This window comes from Cyprinus carpio, chromosome B16 (genome assembly GCF_018340385.1).
Source record: "Cyprinus carpio isolate SPL01 chromosome B16, ASM1834038v1, whole genome shotgun sequence".
In the NCBI taxonomy this organism is placed as follows: domain Eukaryota; kingdom Metazoa; phylum Chordata; class Actinopteri; order Cypriniformes; family Cyprinidae; genus Cyprinus; species Cyprinus carpio.
The window spans coordinates 7,679,722-7,704,067 of NC_056612.1; the positions used below are offsets into that span (position 1 = coordinate 7,679,722).

General features: G+C 36.7%; 1 protein-coding gene across 1 annotated transcript in view; it reads left to right on the forward strand.

Annotated features, from left to right (window-relative positions):
• dnah5 (dynein, axonemal, heavy chain 5) overlaps positions 1–24,346 on the forward strand; it is a 140,311-nt gene that overhangs the window by 70,034 nt on the left and 45,931 nt on the right. Inside the window, 8 exon segments of the mRNA XM_042741875.1 lie at positions 6,715–6,982; positions 7,926–8,030; positions 11,650–11,710; positions 11,826–11,931; positions 12,500–12,655; positions 19,994–20,203; positions 22,275–22,404; positions 23,067–23,371. Of these exon segments, the coding sequence (XP_042597809.1) occupies positions 6,715–6,982; positions 7,926–8,030; positions 11,650–11,710; positions 11,826–11,931; positions 12,500–12,655; positions 19,994–20,203; positions 22,275–22,404; positions 23,067–23,371 (1,341 nt within the window).

Sequence of the window (24,346 nt, forward strand, 5' to 3'; positions counted from 1 at the left end):
CATGTTTAGTATATGTGTGTTCAAATCTTCTTGCTTGAAACGTTTCTGACCATCAGTTATTTGTCAAATGTATCATATTCTTATCATAGAAATCATGTCCAAAATTATACCCTGCAAGAGCGGGAAAATTCGGACCACGTGATTGATAAGATAACATATGATTTATGAATGGGCAGGACAAACATCGCAACACCCCGAGCAAAGACAATATCTAATTGGTCAAGACAACATTTGAGGTGTGGCCAAAAGGCCAGTTTAAATACTCAGGACACCATCAAATTTTGCTTTTTGCCTTTGATTTTTGCTTTGGCTTGTAGTTTTAGCTTTTAGCCGGCTTTTAGCTTTGGCTTTTTCTTTGGCTTTTTCACTTTTAGCATTCTTTGAGCGCTGTTCCAGCGTGCTTCGGCCTGCACACCTGCTGCTACGTAGCCACGATGAGAAGAAACACCACCTAGTCTCGTCAAACTTTACTTCTATTCTTTTACCTTAGTTTCTTTTCTTTTCCGTTTGAGAGTTTCGTGTTCTGAGTTAAGTTTTGTAATGCCGTGTCTCAGAGTCTGACCTTGCTTGCCCGTCTGAAACTTCAACCAGCCCACAACTCCGCATCGTCAGCCAACGCCCAACCGCGGGCTTCCCAAGACGTCACTTCAACGACTACTGAACTTCCAGCCAACCAGCAACCTCGGGAAACCCCCTTTTCAACGACAACAAAGGGAACCCCCTTTACACAGGCAACGCACCTCCAGACTAAGCTGAACTGGTGTATCTAATATAATTTTAACCTCATTGAGGAACTCAATGCGAGGGTTAATTAAGTGATTGATGGTTGTTCATGTCTATGCAATTTCATATATTGCTGTAAACTTGGGATTTCACATTTTCATTCTTAAACCCATTCTTTCCTAACTTTCTATCTTCCTGCAACTTGTGTGAATGAGAGTGCGTGTGCTTATGTGTTAGATTAGTTTATATGTCTTAGATTTATCTAATAAAGCCTTATTCATATTGAAAAGAGAAGTATCTTGTGTTTTGTGCTTACAAGTTAATGTCTTAAACTGACGATCTTGTTACTGTGCTAATTAATAGTGTTTTCACTATTCTTTGGATATTAATATCCAGTGCAGATTTGATGTAAAACGGCTCGTTCAGTGAATCACTGGCCGTCTCACCGATAACACTCTAAACAGTGATTCTGTTCAAATTCCCTTTAAAATCTTAAATGATTCCCTTTTGAGCTAAATTGACCTGTTTCCCTTACAATATGATGCATTTTCAATTTTCAATTTTTCCTCTCTCTTTGTAGTGTTACAAGCTCTTGGTGCATAAAGAAGATCTGTAAAGTTGCAAAGACTAAAGTCTCAAATCCAGAGAGATATTCAGTGAGTCAACCACATGCCCCTACATGTCTACGTCACAATGTTGGAAGATTTGCATAACATCACCCAAATGTTTACGCAAAGAAAGAAGGCATAACTTTTATTCTCGCTGTTGTTTCATTGTGAAAGCAAAACTACTCAGTGGTTAAGTTATATTTACAACACTGTTCCAGAACCGTTTAACTCAAATATTCATATGTGTGCTGCACATTTTATGGAGGATGAGGACTGTTTCCTGAACCAGTAGTCTACAATGCGTCTGAGGCACAAAAACTGTTTCTATAAAGTTGGGCAGTTCCAACTTTGCAAGGACAGTCTCTCACTTCTGACTTACAGCCTGTAAGCAAAATGAAAGGAAAATCACTAAAATTAAAATCTTCATATTAATAGGGGAAACAAATATAAAACTCATACATTTTTGTGTGGTAGATGTCCTGCTAAATGTTACAATTTTGCCAGCCTGTGTGAGTTATTATGGGTTTGAGAGGGTGTTGTGTGTGCTGATTTTGGTGATATATATGTGGAATGACTGTGGAATGGATTAAAACATGGTTAAGATGTGATTAACATTATTACTGTATTGTTATTATGGTAGGGGGAAAAAAAACAATCAATTTTGCATAATATTTTATGAGGTTTTATTAGCAAGGTTCGGGAGGAGTGCGTCAGATACTTAGCCTAATCAACAGTGGTGGAGCACAAACAAGTAATCAACACCACAGTATAAATACCGCTGACTTACCACTATCCATTGACGGTTTATCAGCATCCCTCCTCCACCCCATCTCCACACTTCAAGTTCATTTTACATTTATACAGGAAGGTGGGGTACATTATCATACCTCAGCTAATCATATGTAAGCGTGAACCCGTGAAATAAATAAAAAACTCAAAGGGTAAATGTTATGAAAGACAAATTCTGTGGAAATCAGCAGAACAATCTGCAAAGATCTGTGTAAAAAGATGTGGGCCTACAAGAAAGGAAGAGAAAAAGAGTAGGTAACCATGGGGAAGACAGTAAGAGAAGTACCAGGAAGAATAAAAAGCTTTACAAATGACTAAATATGTTTAATTAACACTATGTTCCAATGTGTCTTTCTCACCATTCCTGAATAAATAAAGGGGTTTGAGAATAATTGGAGAATAATAAAATAATAATTTAAACCGCAGGGTGCACCTTTTGGGTCATAAAGTCTTAGAAATGTTTTTGGTCAGCCAGATATGGTGAAGGTTGATATTTCATTAATCATGCTTTTAAGTACATAAAGAAAATTGACTGCACAGGAGAAGAGCACTCGAGGACCTGGGGAGAGATGGCCCTGCTCAAGAATATTAATGAAACACACAGGTTCTCAGTTATATTGAGGATCTCAGGATTTAGTTGGGAAACTGATGAGGCGAGACTGGTGTGTCAAATGTGAAAGACAGAGGCAATAAAAAATGGAGTTTAGTGCAAATTATTATAGAAGATTTTGTAAAGAGAACAGAGCAGCAAGATTAGTCTTTAGAGGACATGATGAGACAGACTACAGCTTTTTTATCTTATGTATTTCTGTGAGACTCAGAGAGGCCGGTGTAGCCAAACTTAAGTGAAATATTGCCTTGCCTTGTTCCAGTCATGCACCAATTCATTTGTAGTCCTTCTCAGAGCTTTTTGTCTAGTGACAGACTGTTGTAGCATAGTGTAATATAGCATTGTCAGTGAGGCCCAGCAGTATCAGACAACATTGACAATCTGGGATTCACAATGAAACTAAGAAACAGTATGGTCTAACCTGAAAAAGATATAATATCTGCTATAAGCAATGCCTCGTCATACCATCGCAGAGAGGCACAAAATCACTTTCCAGAGCATTCTTGTTCACTATTCCTGGCTGGTGGAATGAACTTCCCACCCCTATCCGGAATCCCTGACAATTTTCAAGCAACAGCTGAAAACTCCTCTCTTTCGAAGCTGATTGACTTAATCATAAAAAAAAGATCTTCCTCTTTAGTTATTCCTTCTCTTTCTAGCTTGTACTTATTTGAACAATGTCTAAAACTTGGTACTACAAGCACTTCCTGTGTCTGTTTGCCTCTTTAAGAAGAATCGCTTTATGTATCCCCCAACTGTAGGTCGCTTTGGATAAAAGCATCTGCAAAATGACTAAATGTAAATAAGATATGACACTATTTCTAGGTTTCTTAACAAATTAGCAAATTTGTGACACTGGCTTTGTTAACATGTCAAAAAAACTTCCATTGCTGACCACAAAATACTCCTTGGAATATTCTCAAATCATACTGGGATAGCAAATTTTTCACTTCCATGCCAGCTTGGGTGCTGCTGTAAGTAAAAGGAGCATACTAAAATCACGTCCAACTTTTTACTGCCAATGATATTATTTTTAAAGAAAAGAAAGCATTCAACTGGCAAAACACAACATAGAAGTACTTTATCTTTAGTAGTTATAGATTTTTAAACCATACTCTATGCTTAGTTATAGACCTTATGTAGCCCCCCCCCCCACCACCACCACCACCACCCTTTCAGCGCCTCTTTGTCTTCTGTCTATGTTTGTATTTCCACGGCGTTAAGGTATGGTTGTACGAATTTATGAATGAATTGCTCAGTTTAAAATCTTCCCTGTCTACTGGCATTTGTTATGACATTCACTTCAAACATTACAATGCACAGTAACTTTTAGTTATATTAAAAATTGTCTTTGATCTTGCCTCTATCATTGCAGCCAGTGGGTGTTGCATTGCTTCAGTCCAAAAGAAGTTAAATAAAAAGCACACATCCATTAAAAAAAGCATCTCACACGGCTCTGAGGGGTTAACAAAGGCCTCCTGTAGCGAATCAATGTTTTCTTTTTTCTTTGTTTTTTAAGAAAAAGCCATATATATATATATATATATATATATATATATATATATTATATATATATATATATATATATATATATATATCTTACAGATCTCAGTTTAAATGCTTCAGTTTGTTTTGATATTTTATTATGTAAGGCCTATATTATAAACCTAATAAATAATTGACCTTGTTTTTTTGAGTCTCTTATGCTAATCAAGGATGTATTTAGGCCTATTTGATCGAAAATACAGAAAAAACTGTAATATTGTGAAACATTATTGCAATTTACTAATTTAATATACTTTAAAATATATTTTATTCCCGTGAAGCAAAGCCGAATTTTCAGCACCATTACTCCAGTATTCAGTGTCACATGATCCTTCACAAATCATTATAATATGCTGATTTATTATCAGCTTTGAAATTGTTGTGCTGCTTATTTTTTTAACCTGTGATACTTTTTTCTTTGATTGTTTGATTAATAAAAAGTTTGTAAAAAACAGCATTTATTCAAAATATAAATCTAAGTCTTAAAAATAAGTCTTTACTATCACTTTTTATCCATTTAACACATTCTTGCTGAATAAAAGTATTAATTTCTTTAAAAAAAAAGAAAAAAATTACTGACCACAAACTTTTGAATTGTAGTGCATATTGTAACACAAAATTTATATTTTGAATAAACACTGTTCTTTTTAACTTTTTATTTATCAAAAAATCCTTAACAAAATGTTACAGTTCCCAAAAAAATATTAAGCAACACAACTGTTTCTAACATTGATTATAAATCAGCATATTAGAATGATCTGTGAAGGATCATGTTAAACTGAAGACTTAAGTAATGATGCTGAAAATTGCTTTGCTTCATAGGAATAAATTATATTTTAAAGTATATTAAAATAGAAAACTTATTTTAAATTGCAATAATATTTCACAATATTATTTTGTTAAATAATATTCAGTATTTTTATCAAATAGATACAGCCTTGATGAGCATAAGAAACTTCTTTAATAAACATTATTGATCCCAAACCTTTGAATGAAAGTCTATTATACTGTAAAAAAATAAAAATAAAAAAAAAGTTATTGGGTAACCTAAAATGTACATCATTTAGTCACGGGTCAGATTAAATACAAATAGCACATTAAAGTTAAAAGTTACACACTTTTTGTGTGTGCATGCTGTACAGGTCTGGTATAAAGAATGTTTTTGCTCAGGTGGCTGAAATGATCACCCAACAGAGAAAAGTTTTGCTCAGTAAGAAGAAAAATTAGAGGGAACATTGTCACTGTCGTGACGTCGAGAGTGACCGAATGAAAGGGAACTTCTCGGTTACGTATGTAACCCTCGTTCCTTGAAGGAAAGAACGGAGATGTCACATCCCGTCGCCACGGCTGCTGTACCATTGCTGAGCAGCCAGGTTCCCGGATCGGCTCCTCAGCAAAAACCTGGTATGAGTTTCACCAGCTGCCTTTTATGCTCACGCTGTGATCAGCTGTAGCTGGATGCAATCATTGCATGCTAATGTCCATTGACTTGTTTAGTTTACACTCGAAGTAGACTGGTTTCTCAAAGTGACATCCCAATTCGTCGGTCACCGACGTGGTGTCTCCGTTCCCTCCTTCAGTGAACGAGGGTTACATACGTAACCAAGATGTTTAAGTGTGATAAACTCAAGTAAATACTTATCAAAGCTTCAAAGATCCCAACTCTGATGTACCCCAAATGCTTGACAGGGCTTGGAGAGAATTTAAGTGATTTGTTCATTTCAATAAATAATTTCCAAGGAATATAATCACCTCAAAGGAATTACTCACTAAATAATGAAAAATCTGATACCCTTTATTCAGCCTCATGTCATTCCAAATCCATAATACATTATTTCTTCTGTGAAGCATAAAAGTAGGTGTTTTGAAGAAACTTTTCTTTGCCATGCATTGTTATACAGTAACCAAGGGCTACCAAGGTAGCATAAAATCATATGACTCATGAGCTGTATTCCAAGTCTCATATCTGTGATATGATAGAAATATGTGAAAAACAAACCAACTTTGAATTAAATCTCATTATTGTTTATTGAAATATGTGTAGTTTTAGATATATTTACATATTCAGATATTGAGAATCACAATCAGTTCAATTCATCAAACAAGAAAATAGGCAACATACTGTACAACATTTATTGTATGTAAAAGAGCACTGTCTGTAGAATGTCTTTTTTCTGGTCCATGACAGAAAGTCATACAGGTTTGGAAAGACATCTGTGTGAATAAATGATAACAGACTTTGTATTTTTAGGTGAACTAGTCCTTAAGTGATTCAGAGAATGACTAAGAACATTTAAATGTCTTCTCCCTTCCTTTGAAGGAATCATTTTATCCCCACGGCTGTGTCATTTTGTCTAGATTGTACATTTGTTGTAAATTCCCAGAGAAACCAGGGCTAGGTTTAATCTAATGAGCGGTGAAATATTCTTTCTGCCACAGGTGTCCAATCTGTTTGCTCGAGATGAGATCGGCGAGATTATCAGTGACCTCATTCTAGTCATGAAGCGAGAGTTTCCACGGCGACCGCCCATAAATGAAAACCTACATGAGTATTTTATGAGCAGAGTGAGGCAGAACCTTCACGTGGTTCTGTGCTTCTCTCCAGTTGGCGAGAGTTTCCGTAATCGAGCTTTGAAGTTTCCTGCTCTCATTTCAGGGTGCACCATGGACTGGTTTAGCCGCTGGCCCAAAGATGCTCTGATCGCAGGTCAGTAATTTGATACGTCAGTCCCATGAAGGATCAGGATACCCAGGAGGAGCCCGGATATCTGTTGATTCTGATGCCCTAATATATATAAAAAATATATAGTGGATGAAGCCCTTTTTTTGAGCGAGTGCATTTATTCGAATATGTGTGCTGGATCAAACAAAAACTAGAATGGAGCAGATTGGTTTGATATAGTGGCAATATTATACTGCTGTTTCAAACGGTTTTGGCCCCATTTTACCCCATTTGCTTCATGGGTACTCAGAGACATCCAGAGATTTATAACTGTAAATTCCAAGTAAACTGTGTATTAGATCTCCCTTGCAACAGAGGTGAAGAAAAAAAGGTCATTTTATTTTATGAGGGAAAAGTCTGTTTCAAACCATTAGGAGCTTTAAAAAATGATACTGGTGAAGCATTTACTACAAAATAATGTCATTTTTGTGATTTGTATGCTGCTTGTGGAATAAAGTAAAATAAATCAAATAAAAATTGTTCCAGAGACCCAGCAGCTACAAACAATGTATAAACCACCCAAATCCTAGACCAAATTCAACTGTAAAAAAATCAACACTCAAACCAAGGTCTTATAATGCTAATTGTCTATTCTGAAAATAGTCACCATGTTTTATTGTCAGAGTAAATTTGTGCGCCTGTAGAATTCAATGCAGAAAACAAGTAATTTAGAGATGGCACAAAATGTTCCACAAACAATTTAAATCAATCACATTTAAGAGAACATCTCTTCTGCTCTGTTAGAACTGGAGGGTTAACGTAGCTGAGAATGAAACAATAATTTAAACATTGAAAGACAATCAAGAAAAGCATCACAGCAATCAGCCATAGCAAAATGAATGTGATTGTAGTTATTGCTAGATAAACAGTTTATATGCATATTGTACAAAGAAATAAGAAAAATATTTTTATTTGTTTGTTTTCTCAGTGTCAAAGCACGTCCTCTCCACATATGACATAGACTGCACTCCTGAGGTCAAGGGGGAAGTGATTCAGTGCATGGGCTCTTTTCAGGATGGGGTGGCAGAAAAATGTGAAGAATTATTTTCACCATTATTTTCCAGCACTGCCTTAACCCTCTGGAGTCTAAGGGTATTTTTGGGGCCTGGAGAAGTTTTGTCATGCCCTGACATTTGTGCTTTTTTCAGTTTCTTATAAATATCCAAATGGCTAAAGTTTAATCTCACTGTAATCAGCACAAACTAGGCTATAATAACATGTGAGCAGCATGTATGTACATGATTGTGTTTTTGAGAAAAAAAATGCGTGGTTAGTGAAAAACTAAAAATGTTAAATCACTAGAATAAGGTAATAAAACACATACAGAAAATTGGTTCCCGGGACTTTTGAGAACTGGAGCTTGTAGCCTAGAATTTTTTTTTTTTCTAAATGATGTGAAAATCATCTTGTTTACTCACTTACAGAAAACAATATATAGATTTAAATTTTCTAAGACACTTTTTGTTGGTAAAAGACATATGTGAGTAGGCGTCAACTATCATGAATTCACACCTGAGAAGACAAAGGCCTGCATAATGAGCTGCATAATGAGCCATTCAGTCAGCTGTGTCACTGAGAGGGATGAGTTACAAGAAAGAATGTGAGGACAAAATAAATGTATATAATTTTATGTTTGTAGTTGATTTAGAATATATTTAATTATCCCACAACATAATTTAATATTCACTTGTGAGTGCAGTTAAAACAGTTTATTAGGAACAATCAAAGCTGACTTTCAAACTGAATTTTTTGCATCAGTACTTCAGTCACACAATCCTTCAGAAATCCTTTTAACAATCTGATTTTCTACAAAAAACATTTGTTATTATTATCATTATTATTATTATTATTAATGTTGAAAAGAGCTGAAAATATTTTTTCAGGTATTTTTAGGGGGGATAAATTGAAAGAACATCATTCTTTATTACATTTGTTACAGTAACATTTATAGGTACATTTATATTATTTACATCAAGCTTTTGAATGGTATAGTAGTGTATATTGTTATTGAAACTTCATAATATTTCACTTGATTATACATTTAGTCAGGAATTATAGTTTGGAAAAAGTCTTTGGAAAAAGTCTAACTAGTAAAATGTTAACACGTTATGTGAAAACTAGTACAAGTATATAAATAAATAAAAAGAGACTTACTCATGTTTATGATCTCTGCTGAATAAAGTGCTTCATTCTTTTTTCTGAGGAAATCCAAATCTCAAATCCTCAACCACATCACATCTTTTTGGGGTGAATTATGTCTTATTCCTCTCATCGCGAAGCAAACAGTAAAATAAAAAAAAAAACTTGAAGAGCAATCTCACTGCGTTGTCTTCTGTTGTGTGGGCGTATTTAAAAGCCGCGCGCTTCAGTGAAACATTTGAATCTCAAAAGCGCGCTCGGCGCGGGGGCGTGGTCGCATTAGAAGATAATGAAGGGAGACGTGAAAAACGGACATCGCGTTGTTTTCATATGGATTACTTTATCACAGAATATTTGTTTTCGGCAGCACTTGTTTAGTTTAAAAGTAGACATGTCAGGTTTTCTATATATACCTCTCTCATGTCTCTGTGTTGAGTATTCACTGAGTTACAGTTCATTTTAATGACGCGTTTGTAACTGAAGATCAGCGCAGACAAAGGCTGCAGACAGCACTCCTTGTTTGTTATCTTTATTTTATAAGTGCACAAAGTTTTGTTGTTATTATGTCTGTAAACAAAAAAAAAAGTAGATCCTTTACAGATTCGATTGATATATTGCTCTTATCTGTACGATCAAAACTGAAAGTGTTATTTAAGTTCTTTTCGGGGTTATCAGGAGAAAATACCCCAAAACGCGTATACGCGTTAATCGACTCCCTCATTCCTCTTCCACTCCTCCATGACGACATCACAAAGCTGGTGGATGGTAGAGACATTGCACTCTGAAGAGGACTGAGGGTTTAGGCAGTGCTGGAAAATAATGGTGGCCACACAAAATATTGACACTTTGGGCCCAATTTGGACATTTTCACCTAAGGGTGTACTCACTTTTGTGGCCAGCGGTTTAGAAATTAATGTCTGTGTGTTGAGTTATTTTGAGGGGACAGCACATTTACACTGTTTTACAAGCTGTACACTCACTACTTTACATTGTAGCAAAGTATCATTTCTTCAGTGTTGTCACATGAAAAGATATAATTAAATATTTACAAAAAATGTGAGGGGTGTACTCACTTCCGTGAGATACTGTATATGTATTTTGAGATTAACTGCTTGCATTGATTAATGCAGTTGTGATTAATGTGCATTTGCTAATGTTAACGTGCATCTCTACAGTCAGCAAAACAACAACAACAAAAAAAACCCACTGTTTTCTAAATGACTGTTATAAATCTTATTGTAAACAGTTAATTAGTACATAGGCTTCATTTTTTTTTTTTTTGGTGATGATTAATTAAAATGTCATAACTAGACCTTCCATTGAAAATAGTGATGTATGCAGGACTTTGTCCAATCAATTAGTCAACTTGAACCATGGCTCTACAAGCTTTCATTCATCTACCTCCAATTTTGAGTGTTATACACACAGTCAAGTCAAGTCAAGTTAAGTCAAGTCACCTTTATTTATATAGTGCTTTTAACATTACAGATAGTGTCAAAGCTTTTTACAGTATTGAATAGGAAAATAGTGTCAATAATGCAAAATTACAATAGTAAACACTCAATATTCAGTTAAAGGCAGTTCATCATTGAATTCAGTGATTTCATCCAGCTCATCTTAGTTTAAATAGTATCTGTGCAATCAAGTCAATGATATCGCTGGATATTAAGTGTCCCTAACTAAGCAAGCCAGAGGCGACAGCGGCAAGGAACCAAAACTCCATCGGTGAAGGAAAAACCTTGGGAGAAACCAGGCCGGTTCTCCTCTGGCCAGACGAAACCAGCAGTTCAATTCCTGCTGCAGCAAAGTCACATTGTGCAGAGGACTCTTCTGGTTCCTGTTGTCTTGTCCTGGTGGCTGTTTAGGAGACAAGGTCTTTACTGGGGATCTGTCTCTGGGGTGCATCTAGTTGTCCTGGTCTCCGCTGACATTCACAGCTCAAAATGCAATCAACAACCGATACATAGAACCAAGTTCCAACTGTACAGTTCCCCTTCAGAAACTCCAGCTGCGTCGAAATGCTATGGGAACGCCTTCAGCATGAACATGCTCTGAATCATGTATGTAATCAGGCCAATGGATGGGCGAGACATCACGGGCGGGTGACGTAGAGACCAGGAAGCTATAAAAGCACGTGCGGTGGAACATTGTCATTTAGAAAGCGCTCTGTGTGTGTGTTAGTCAACTCTTTGTAGTGAGTCTTATTTAGTGTTGTTTGTCCCAACCAATAAGTTCCATTATGTCTAAAGCTGAGGCGGAACAGACCGTGTTATAGGCTCTTTTCGAGGACTTGCGAGCACTGGACACATACATCCACAGAGCTACCCTGTGGAGATGGCCGTACTAACTAATCGTGTCCCCTAAGAGAGGTCTTCCTGCTACAAAATAGACTCTCAGCTGGTGGTTAGTGGATGCCATCTCCATTGCTTATGAGTCCTCTGATCTCCCCTCGCCTCTCTGGGTCAAGGCTCACTCTACTAGAAGTGTGGCAGCCTCCAAGGCCTTTTTGGCAGGTGTGTCTATACAAGACATCTGCACCTCTGCGGGTTGGTCCACGCCCCTCACCTTCATCAGGTTGTATGGCCTAGAAATGCAAGCCACTCATTGCTCTTCTGTTCTCTCGCCCTAGCTGTGCTCTTTCACACAGGGATTTGTAAGTCAGGTGGCATGGTCCTACTTATTCCCACAGCGTTTCGACACAGCGCGAGTTCCTGAAGGGGAACGTCTCCAGATTACGCATGGTTCCCCGAGGGAACAAGACGCTGCTTCTCAGTGCCATACTTCCAGCATCCCTTGCAAGCACTTGCTTCATTCCTAAAAGCTGATGCCGGTTCCACGGCACATGCTTTTATAGCTTCTTGGTCTCTACGTCATCCGCCCATGTCACCTTGACCATCCATTGGTCTGATTACATTCATGAATCGGAGAGTGGACATGTTGAAGGCATTTCGACACAGCATCTCGTTACCTCGGGGAACCATGGTTACATGCGTAACCTGGAGATGATTTCTCTTTTCCGATAGTTCGTTACACTCTGATGTACATCACAATACTGAAGAAAATATCTGTTGCTATTTCTGTTTCACCATGACTTGGCTTCATTGTGCTGTTTGAATGGAATGTTGCATTCTACTACATTCTATTCTGTTCTAAATTAAATTTGTCATGCTGCATAAAGCTTGAATGTATCCATTCAGTAAAAGAACTGCCTCCCAGTCACGGGCTAACCAAAGATCAATACTGTTCTCTGAAGCATTAAGATGACAAATTGGCAGCCCCAGACTGAGAATTATAGCATGAAATGCTGCAGGTATTACAACATTGATATTAGTGTTTTCATTTTTTTTCTCATTTTTGTTTCAGGTGTTGAAGGAAGTGACTGTGAAGGCTTAGGCTGTTCAGAAGGTCAAAAATAAAGCACTGGCCATAGTAGACAGCTTCTCTGCAGACAAGGCCATCGCTGAAGAGAAGTTAGAGGCAGCAAGGCCTGCTCTGGAAGAGGCTGAGGCAGCACTGCAGGTCAGGAACAATATGGAGCTATTACGTGGAAGTATTGGAGAGGAGAGAAGGAGAGGAGTGTGATGTTCGTGGGGCATTATGGTGCCTACAGCTTCCGTGTAATTACATGCTGCCTGTGAGGGTGTAAAAATAGACCGTGTGATGGCAGGGTTGCTGTAGGGGGTCTCGTAGCGAGCAGGGATCTGACAGCAGCCACCTCTTACCAACACCACACACCCACTCAATCACATAACCACCCAAACACATACACCACCGCTTCCCTCCACCACCTGCCCACTGTGTCCCTCCAATTAATCTGTCCATAATGCATCCCATCATTCCTGGGACTCTTTCTTTTTTCTCTGTTTTGATTTTTATAAATATGTTTAAATATACTTTACTTATTTGGCATAATATTCTAAATAGATATTTTATACATACTGAATAATTTACAGAGACACCCACATATGAGAAACGCTGCCCTATGTTGTTTTCAGTGAGTTTACCAAAGCTTTTTTTTAAGCCTTTAGTATACTCAAAGTGAAATCAAAGAACTTGTCTGATGTAATTTCAAATAAAATCAGGCCAAAGACAAAGTTTGTATCACAGTTATGTATTCCATGAGAAAGGAACTAGATGCTGCATCATGGTGTTGACACTGTGGGAATACCTTTAGTGTACCTATTGTCTGGAAAATGTGGACACATGCAAATCCAAATTGGCTATCGCAGTCTTATGACTGGGTGCACCGGCATACTATAAAAGGGCATCCACATAAAACATAATCGGCTTTGAATTGTCTAAAGGAGGATGCGCAAGCATGCCTGAAGTGTTGCAACACAGTGCAGCATCGTATTCCCTGGGTTATATACATCATCCTGAGATGTTCCCTTTTGAGGGAACTCAACAATTTGTCATGGTATTGACATTATAGGAACATTAATACCCACTATGCTATACTGAATAAATGCTGCAGTTCAATGCTCCTTAATACTTTTACACTCTAAAAAATTCTGGGATAAAAACAATCCAACTTGGGTTATTTGGCAACCCAGAACTGGGTAAATATTTGAAAAAAAAAAAAAAAATGTGGGTTAAATATTTTTACCCAACATGCCGGGTTGCTTTATTTAAGTCAACTATTGTTTAAAAAATCACCAGTATGTTCTTTGATTTCACTTGAAGTATATCAGGGCATTAAGAGACATAACATAATCCCCTCCCCCATTTTGGCACCCGCCATTCACACCTAAGTTTTGAAAAAGGCTCAAAAAATTAAAGGGAAAAGCTCAGGAGAGGTCTACTGTGAAGCTCAATGCTTCACTTACTTCCAGACCAACAACACACTAAAGAGATGAATGTATAAAAGTAATAAATATTCACCAAAAACCAAGATTGTTTGTGACATATAGCATATATTGTAATACTTACATTTACACTAACCTTCAAAACCCACTACCCATTTTTTAATGAAAGAAATTCATTAAAAGAAAAGGATGCATTAAATTCAAGAGAATGCATGCATTAACATATGGATTAATATCAATCAAGAGGGATAATAAAGAATGTAAAAAAAAAAAAAATGTTACAAAAGATATTTTAGTTCAAATAAACACTGTTTCTTTGAATGTTCTATTCATCAAATGATCCTGAAAAAAAATGCATCACAGTTTCCACAAATATATGAATAATTATATAAACATACAGATATTTGAACTGTGGTATATGTTAAAATAAGATAAAATAGATTAAAATAGATAAGGACTTGAAGCAGGGACAATAATACCATTGTCTAGCATTCTGTCCATTCTGCATTTTCATCTTTTGTCTTAATAAGCCATCATGTCATTGTGTCCATTATCAGATGTAACCGTGCAATATTAAAGGCCCCGATATACTTCAAAAATTGAAGAACGAACTGATATGACGTCATTTCGAACAAAATCAGGCCAAAACGAAGTTCGTTTTGGGTGTGTCGTGGGTGTGTCGTGGGTGTGTTCTGAAACTCCACCTTCTTTGACGTGCAATTTTTTTTTCTAGGTTCGTTCCTTATTCTGCGGAGGTCATTAAGGAGAGCAACATCTCCTGAATACACTTGAGTGTCGAATAGCTAAGCTGCACAAATATATCCGCACCTGTATGATCACTCGCGGACAGACTTTTAAAGATGTAGAGACAGTATTTCATTCCTAGAAAGAAACAGCAACGAAGCTTGGTGCCGACGACCCGGAGTTATACAAAAAGCGAAGCAGATAGACATCCGAGACAAGTTTTCCAAAGCCATAAAAAGAATGAAAGGAAAGAGTAAAGATATAAGGTAGCAAGTACCAAATACATGTTTCAAATAAATGTTAGACCATACTGCTGCTGTTGTTCTTTCAATAAGCGAATTTAAAGGGTATACAATAAATGAAATGCCAAACGAATATACAATAGTAAACCTTTGTTTTTATCAAAACAATTTATCCAGTTTAATAAAATAAATGAACACCAATAAAATAAAGCAACAAAATGATTCCATTTTTTTTCCCCACATCATGCTAAAGTTTTCAGACTATGAGCCATTCACACTTCCCATAAAGGACTGATTATGGAACGGTCCTTTTGTATTGCAAACATTATACTTGACTCTGAATTGCTGCTAAACATTATTCTTTTGTCTATAATATTCTGACCATTGGACCCCGTCTCACACCTAGATTGCCTAGACTATCATTTCATCGTTGATTTGTTTAGTGGATACTCCCTTTAGGGGATCTACACCCCGCCTCCAGCAGCGCAGGGGTGTTGGAAAGTTTGTTAACAGTATACCGTCGCTCAGCCTTTTCTAACATCTTTTTGCCCCGAAACGAAGAACGAAAATGAACTTCGTTTGAAGTATATCGGGGCCTTAACAATTTACCCCTTAAAATTAATTGGGTCATATGATATTGCTAAAAAAGAATATTATTTTGTGTATTTGGTGTAATGCAATGTGTTTATGCAGTTTAAGGTTCAAAAACACATTATTTTCAACATAATGTATGTACATTATTTTTGTTCCTCTATGCCCCATCGTTCTGAAATGCGTTGATTTTTACAAAACACTGTGTTCTGAAAAGCGAGGTTTGTGCTGATTGGCAGAATTCCTCAAGCATGTGACGGAAATTTTATGCTAAAGTTATTTATTTATTAATTTATTTTTATTTATTTTTTTGGTGCAAATGTAATTTATTCTGAAACAATATTCTCATCAGTGCATCAGGTATTACTTTAATCAGCATATTTGTGATATTTGCCTTAAATTGACTGCTGTTACACTTTTTAACTTTATGAAGGATAAAATTTTCCTAACCTGATGTACCATTTACGTCAAATTCTTGCATTTGGTCAATACATTAAGTTAGAATAATAAGACACTATATGGTTGTTACTATTCAAATGAAATCAGTATCAACAAACTCCATCTTTCCACTGCAGAGGAAACAGAACAGAAACTGCATCAAAAGTGCCATTTAGATTTATTTACCATTTAGATGAATTTACTATTGACTGTTTAATGAAGATAAGAGGTTCCATAAATTCATTTACTCAAAATTGCAAATGCATAAATAATGTTATTAGATTAGTGTCTTACTTTTTTGACATGCAAATATGAAATGGTGGAAAAATGCAATGATACTTTTAAATATGAAATAAAACCACCAGTGGCAAGTCACTGTCTTAATGAGTGAATCATTGATGTAACCGATTGTGCGTTGCTTGGAGATGCGCGACTATTCTGCTGTAGCTTTACTTGCTACCCTAGTTATTGTTTGCTATTAAAATTTTAATAAGGTTACTTGTCCGGTTGGGTAAGTAAAATTCTCTTTCACTTAACTCTTCACAAACTCAGCTTGGCCCGGACAAGCAGACAAGCATTAATGTCGAGCTCTGCTTATAATTTTTACGCATTGTGTTACATATCGCACTGAGTAAACATAAAACCATGTCTGCATTTGTGATCGGAAAAACAACAAACAACAATTGCTACTCTACACTGCTCAAAACTCACGTTTGAATCATCAGTGGCAAATTCTTTAAATATGAAAACGTTCTTACAGACTGTCAAGTCAAGTCAAGTCATCTTTATTTATATAGCGCTTTAAACAAAAAAGATTGCGTCAAAGCAACTGAACAACATTAATTAGGAAAACAGTGTGTCAATAATGCAAAAAGACAGTTAAAGGCAGTTCATCATTGAATTCATTGATGTCATCATGCAGCTCAGTTCAGTTTAAATAGTATCTGTGCAATAATTTGAAATCAAGTCAACGATATCGCTGTAAATGAAGTGTCCCCAACTAAGCAAGCCAGAGGCGACAGCGGCAAGGAACCAAAACTCCATCAGTGAGAGAATGGAGAAAAAAAAACCTTGGGAGAAACCAGGCTCAGTTGGGGGGCCAGTTCTCCTCTGACCAGACGAAACCAGCAGTTCAATTCCAGGCTGCAGCAAAAGAAGAATCATCTGTTTCCTGTGGTCTTGTCCCGGTGGTCGTCTGAGACAAGGTCTTTACAGGGGGATCTGTCTCTGGGGCTCTAGTCCTGGTCTCCGCTGTCTTTCAGGGCTGTAGAGGTCCTTTCTAGGTGCTAATCCACCATCTGGGCTGGATACATACTGGATCCGGGTGACTGCAGTGACCCTCTGACTTGGATACAGACTGGATCTGGTGGCTACGGTGACCTCGGAATAAGAGAGAAACAGTCTAATATGAGCGTAGATGCCATTCTTCTAACGATGTAGCAAGTACATCGGGTGTATGGGAAGTGTTCCCGGTTCCGGTTTTACCTAATTAATGCAGCCTAAAAATCCTTTAACGGATTTGGATATTAGAAGTGTATTAGTATGTTATGTGTAAGCCAGGTTAAAGAGATGGGTCTTTAATCTAGATTTAAACTGCAATGTTAGGTAGGTTATTCCAGAGTTTGGGCGCTAAATAGGAAAAGGATCTGCCGCCCGCAGTTGACTTTGATATTCTAGGTATTATCAAATTGCCAGAGTTTTGAGAACGGAGCGGGACGTGGAGGGGACTATAATGTAACAAGAGCTCATTCAAATACTGAGGTGCTAAACCATTCAGGGCTTTATAAGTAATAAGCAAGATTTTAAAATCTATACGATGTTTGATAGGGAGCCAGTGCAGTGTTGACAGGACCGGGCTAATATGATCATACTTCCTGGTTCTGGCTTTGTGGTGTCTTTGATGAGTGTGTTCCAACTGGAGTTTGGTTTATAAGCGTGCAGAACAACCACCCAATAGAGCATTACTAATCTAACCTTGAGGTCATAAACGCACATATAAAAACATCTCCACATTACACATAGAGAACAGATCGTAATTTAGATATATTTTTGAGATGGAAAAATGAATGCAGTTTTACAAATGCTAGAAACGTGGCTTTCTAAGGAAAAGGTTGCTATCAAATAGCACACCTAGGTTCCTAACTGATGACGAAGAATTGACAGAGCAGCCATCAAGGCTTAGACAGCGTTCTAGGTCATTACATGCAGAGCTTTTAGGCCCATAATTAACACCTCTGTTTTTTCAGAATTTAGCAGTAAGAAATTACTCGTCATCCAGTTTTTTATATCGACTATGCATTCCGTTAGTTTTTCAAATTGGTATGTTTCGCCAAGCTGCGAAGAAATATAGAGCTGAGTATCATCAGCATAACAGTGAAATCTAACACCGTGTTTCCTGATGATATCTCCCAAGGGTAACATGTAAAGCGTGAAGAGTAACGGCCCTAGTACTGAGCCTTGCGGTACTCCATACTGCACTTGTGAACGATATGATACCTCTTCATTCACTGCTACGAATTGACGGTCATATAAGTACGATTTAAACCATGCTAATGCACTTCCATTAATGCCAACAAAGTGTTCTAGTCTACTTGGCAAATGAAAAGAATAGTGTGGTCACGAACGCAGCACTAAGATCCAATAGCACTAATAGAGAGATACAACCACGATCAGATGATAAGAGCAGGTCATTTGTAACTCTAAGGAGAGACTGTAACGGTACATTCACACTGGGCATCGACGCTTGATAGAGGGCATTCTAAAGCTTGGCTGATGCCTGCGTTGGCACTTGAGAAGGTGAAAAGTTTTCAACTTCTGCCGCGAACAACGGACCCAATGCGACGGACCCACAATTCATTTTGGCAAAGCATGACGTCACTCCATTCAGAGTAAATGAGAGGACTCCAACCCCACGCCCCAATTGTGAATAAGTCATAAAACAAAATCACCGTCACTGCAAAGTTGGAACTGCCCCACTTTATAGAAACAGACACCGGCATTGTAGGCTATGCTCACAGGAAACAGTCCTTGTCCTCCGTAAAATGCGCTGCACACATCTGAATATTTGGGTTGAACCGTTCCAGAACAGTGTTGTAAATACAACTTAACCACCATTTTGTCCTCTTTTGGAAGACCAAACAAAGTATTCACTTTCACAACGAAACACACAGCGTCTCAACAACATTGTGGCGGCAATGAGAATAAAAGTTACACTTTCTTTGCGTGAACATTTGGGTGCGTTATGCAAATCTCCCCACATCGTGACATAGATATGTGGGGGCGTGTTAGAATGACCCGTTTTAGGTAGGTGTGGTTGACTCCTAACTTTTATAAAGAATATCTCTTTGGATTTGAGACTTTAGTCTGTGCAACTTTACAGATCTTCTTTATGCACCAAGAGCTTGTAACACTCCAAAGAGAAAGGAAAAATTTAAATTGCATCATATGACCCCTAATGATGACATATAAGGCATGTCATCGTTGTTTTCCATAAAGTGGAACACATATGTTAAAATATGCATACAACACATAAAAATGTATTTTAGAGTTTTCGTGACACTTGAGATAACTTTCTGGTGTTTCTCCTCTATGCCTTCTGTCTTTTCACATCTGTTTTCCCATTCTTATTTCTCCCATTCAGTGTTTTATCACACCTCTCTTTACCACGTCCCTTTTATGTACTCCCACTGACACACTCCCTTACCCTCTATATTACCATATATACCCCATCGTCAGATCTTAACATCATAGAACATACCTAGAACATCTTGCTGCACTATTCCACTCCATTCCACTGGTTCCCAGGTTTATACATCTTTCTACTTTATTCAGATGAGATAAGATAAATCCATCATGTGTTACTCATTAAGCTTACAGTGTGTGTGCTAAACTTTGTCAAACATGAGCTATAACAGCTGCCACTCGGATGAATAAGTTATTCACAGAGTAACTAGTTGGTATGTCAGAATGTTAACAAAATGTCTAATTCACTGTCACTCTGTTTCTTTTTGTATCTCTTTCTATTTATCTGTAAACAGACCATAAAGCCATCAGATATTGTCACGATGTGAACACTGGGCAGACTGCCCCACCTCATCATGCGTATTATGGACTGTGTGTTATTGCTCTTCCAGAGGAGAGTGAACGCAATGAAAATTGATTCTGAGAAAAACTGCGCCATGCCCTCCTGGCAAGAGTCACTCAAACTCATGACTGCTGGCAACTTCCTGGGCAGTCTACAGTTACAAGCCTTAATATTACATAACTAGACCATTCTTTGCATTTTTTCCTTGTCGTACAGTATAAAGTGATGTTTTAGTTTTCAAAACTAACTAATTTTATAAGTAAATAATTTCCCATTCTCTGTCACCCACACAATTAATAGTGATTTGCTGTGCAGTTTAAAATATAGTAATAAACTGCTTCTTTCTTCAGTGTCAGCCCATTGCAAAACTTACAGATAGCCACTAGGGGTTATTTTAGCTGTATTTCAAGCAGTACCGTTAGCAGTACCAATATTAATACCAGTATTGCATTTTTCAAAACAGGATTTTTTTCCCCCTTATGCCTGTTAACTGGATGGATGGATGGATGGATGGATCTTTACAGATGCACAGCTGCACAAATACACAAGATCCCTAATTCTGTGGTCATAATGTATTGAAGTTTATTATTATTATTATTTTTCATGAAGCATACTTTATACATTTATTGTTTTCTGGATACATATTTATACAGCACAATAATAATAATAATAATACAAATGATAAAAATCAAACATGCAATTTTAATTCAAAAACAGATTGTAATGTGAAAGTTAACATCTTGAGGCTCTACAATATGAACTCTCATTTTTTTTTTAAATGTATTATAATTCTTCTTCTTCTTCTTCTTCTTATTATTATTATGAACCTTTTTTTTTTTTTTTTTTTTTGTGAACCAGTGCATGTAACCTGGTCGCAGCTCATGAAAAGTTGTATACTGGGTCCAAAATTTTACACTCACCAATCACCAAATGTGAGTGAAAACCTATATGACAAAATAATACAATTATGGCATCATGATTATTGGAATAAATTGTGCAGCCCTGCAGTTTTATAAATTACAAAGTATTGTAAGTATTATAAACTATTATAAGTATTATTACGAAGTAATATAAATTGCAATTGCTATTTTTAGCAGAAAAACTTCAACACTGTCTTTTTTCATCATCCTCAGGCTAATCTGGCAGTGCAGGAGAACAGGCTGACCATGTTCAGTCCACCTTCTGAAGGGTCACTGTCCTGCAGAGTTTGGCCCCTAAATAAACATACCTGAACCATCTTCTCAAAGTCTTCATAATTATTACAAACGTCCAGGCAGGTGTTTTGGGGAAGGCTGGCACTACACTCAGAACATCAGAACAACTTGCAGAACATTTGCTCTCCAACATCAGGATTGGACACCCCAAGCTTAGGGTCAAAGCTATGTCATCATCATGACACAAATGATAAAAAAATAAGGAATTTAACTTGGTTTGATTAGTAACCCCAAATTAAACCAGATAATACAATTCCAGCTATAGCCCAAAGAAAATGAACCCAGATTTTCCACTTTTCTAATTATTCTGTAAAAAAAGGTGAATCATCTGCCATTAAGTGCTTGAAGTAAATACCAAATCACTAATTTGCATTTTTGCATAAAATTGAATGTAATGAGCAATTTTGTAAACAAACCTAAAACCATCTTGCAGATTAATCATTCAGGCTTGTACTCTGTGTGCCTCTACCAAATTAATACAAATCATATAAATGGTTTGAAGGGAACATCAGTGTTCCCATTCACAATGTATAATGAGCCTTGCTCGTTGATAATTGTGTGATTAACACAATTGACTGACTGATCCTTTGGTGTTGATTTACATCAGGCCTATTCGTACGTTCCTAAGAGAACAGATGTTGACTTTACCATTGATCGAATTAGAATAAGATTTTACTTTAATACAGTAGTTTTTCTAATTTACCTGTTTCCACACATTGAAAGAAGTGGGCATATTTACAGTGGGAATTAAAATAAAGAAAGGTATAGTTTTTTTTTCTTTTCTTTTTTTTCTTAAAATCTTCATAAAGTCTCCATACTACCTGACAGATATCACTGAAATGGGTGTCCTGAGAAACCACACCTGTCTATTAAATGATAAGGCAATGCGAATTTTGTTAGGGCACATTAAATGACACTGAAATAAACTGACACTCTCAGTCAATAAATGTGAACAAGCACAGCTGCACAGTGTGCACAGTGACAGAATCCATCTCACCTTCTCTCTCTCTTTTTCCTCAGACTTTACTGGAGGATGCAGAAAGGTGTCGACATAAGATGCAAACCTCCTCTAGTCTGATCAGTGGTTTGGCAGGAGAGTGTTGGACACAGCTTAGTAAAGAGTTCGCTGCTCAGACCAAACAACTAGTTGGTATGTGTTTACATAAAACCTTCAGACAATATTATTTGGAATAACACAATTTGGTTGACTTTTTTGTAAGTAAATAATATGCATTTTCACCAAAAATGAAATTTTACAGACATGTTGATAATGATATTTCATATATGATTATTTTAAATATAAACTGCAAAGCTAAGATATTATATCAGGAGTGCTTATTAGTGTTTGTATTATTAGCAGGCAAGCATCACTATTACTGTAGCTTTGTATAACGTGGTCTCTACCATTTGTACTATGAAAAGTGATGTCAAATTGAAGGATTTAGTCATTAAATTGTAGAAATTATTAAACATACAGTACAATTTCCACCTAGTAGATGATAAAACAGGCAAAAAAGATCCCAACCTGGGGCATATCTAGGAACCAGCATTGTTGTAGGAACCATCCAGAACTCCATAGAGCATGCCCTTATCCTGCACCATCTGTGGTACAGAAATGAATGATACCTAAAATCTTTCAATTTTTTGGCTATTTTTATCAGTAATCAACTACCATAGCAACACTCTAGCAACTACCTAGATCACCATAGCAACAATGAGCTAAAACCATATCGCACCCTATAAAACCATAAAACCATATGGCAGTGACATCCTATTTTTTTTTAAGTATTAATCTAAATTTTCCATGCTTAGGTGATGTGGTGCTGGCTACAGCCTTCCTGTCCTACTCTGGACCTTTTAATCAAGAGTTTAATACTGATTGGCAGAGAGAAATGAAGTCCCAACGGATTTATTTTAGGACCAATCTGAATCTCACTGAAATGTTGATTGATGCTCCAACAGTAAGTGAATGGAACCTACAGGGGCTTCCCAATGATGACCTGTCCATCCAGAATGGGATTTTTGTTACAAAGGCTGCCAGGTTTCCCCTGCTGATTGACGCCCAGACCCAGGGAACGATCTGGATCAAGAACAAAGAGTCCAAAAATGAGCTTCAGGTGACCACTTAATAGGAATATGATTTGCACAGTGTGGTTCAATAGATAATTTGAAGTGCACTGCAGTGTTGAAGAAGATATTTTCCATGTTAAATGTAATGCTTTGATTGTAGCTTGTAAAGCTACTCATTATTGTATGTATCCTGTAACTACAACTAAACAATACCTGTCTAAAAAAAAAAAAAAAAAAAAAAAAAAAAAAAAAAAAATTAGTTAGCTATACTAATAAAAACTACAATCTAAAAACGTGTTACAGTAAACCACCAATAAATCATGAAAACACTATAATCTATATGCAGTAAGTGCATTAAAAAAAAGTAATATTTTTTTTTTTTTTTTTTTCAATCGTAATATCATAATGTTGTTTATGTGTATTGCCTTAAAAATGCTACATAAAATCCACTTTATAATGCTATACTGTCAATGATAAAAGCAGCTTGTTACTGAAATAATTAAAAAGCTACACTGTTTTTAAAATGTTTTAATATTGCTATTATATGTAAAGGTACAATAATTTGATGCAATAGGTCTCTGCATGTTTAAAAGTTCAAGATCTATATTCTTGCGATTCATGTTAAAATATCAACATGCGCTCCAACCAATATGCCTGCATAGGTCGTTTGTCCAAATCCCTGAAATACAACCCATCAGAGTGTATACTACAATTGCGCCCCTATTGGCAACAGGACACTTTCATATTAATGGTTTGTGCTCTTTTATCTACGTCATAATTTGGGTTTCATATAGGTCAGTTGGTAGAGCATCGCGTTATACGACAATATGCAATCATGTGATCATGGGTTCGATCCCAGAGAACGCACATGCTCATAAAATGTATATGCATTATACAAATTGCAGTAAGATCAAGTTGGACCATTTATAAAGTCCTCAAATTTCATTTCAATAAACACACAATTTGATTGGTAATGACAGTCATTATTTTTAAGCCCACTAAAGGGCACTAAACTTTAAAAC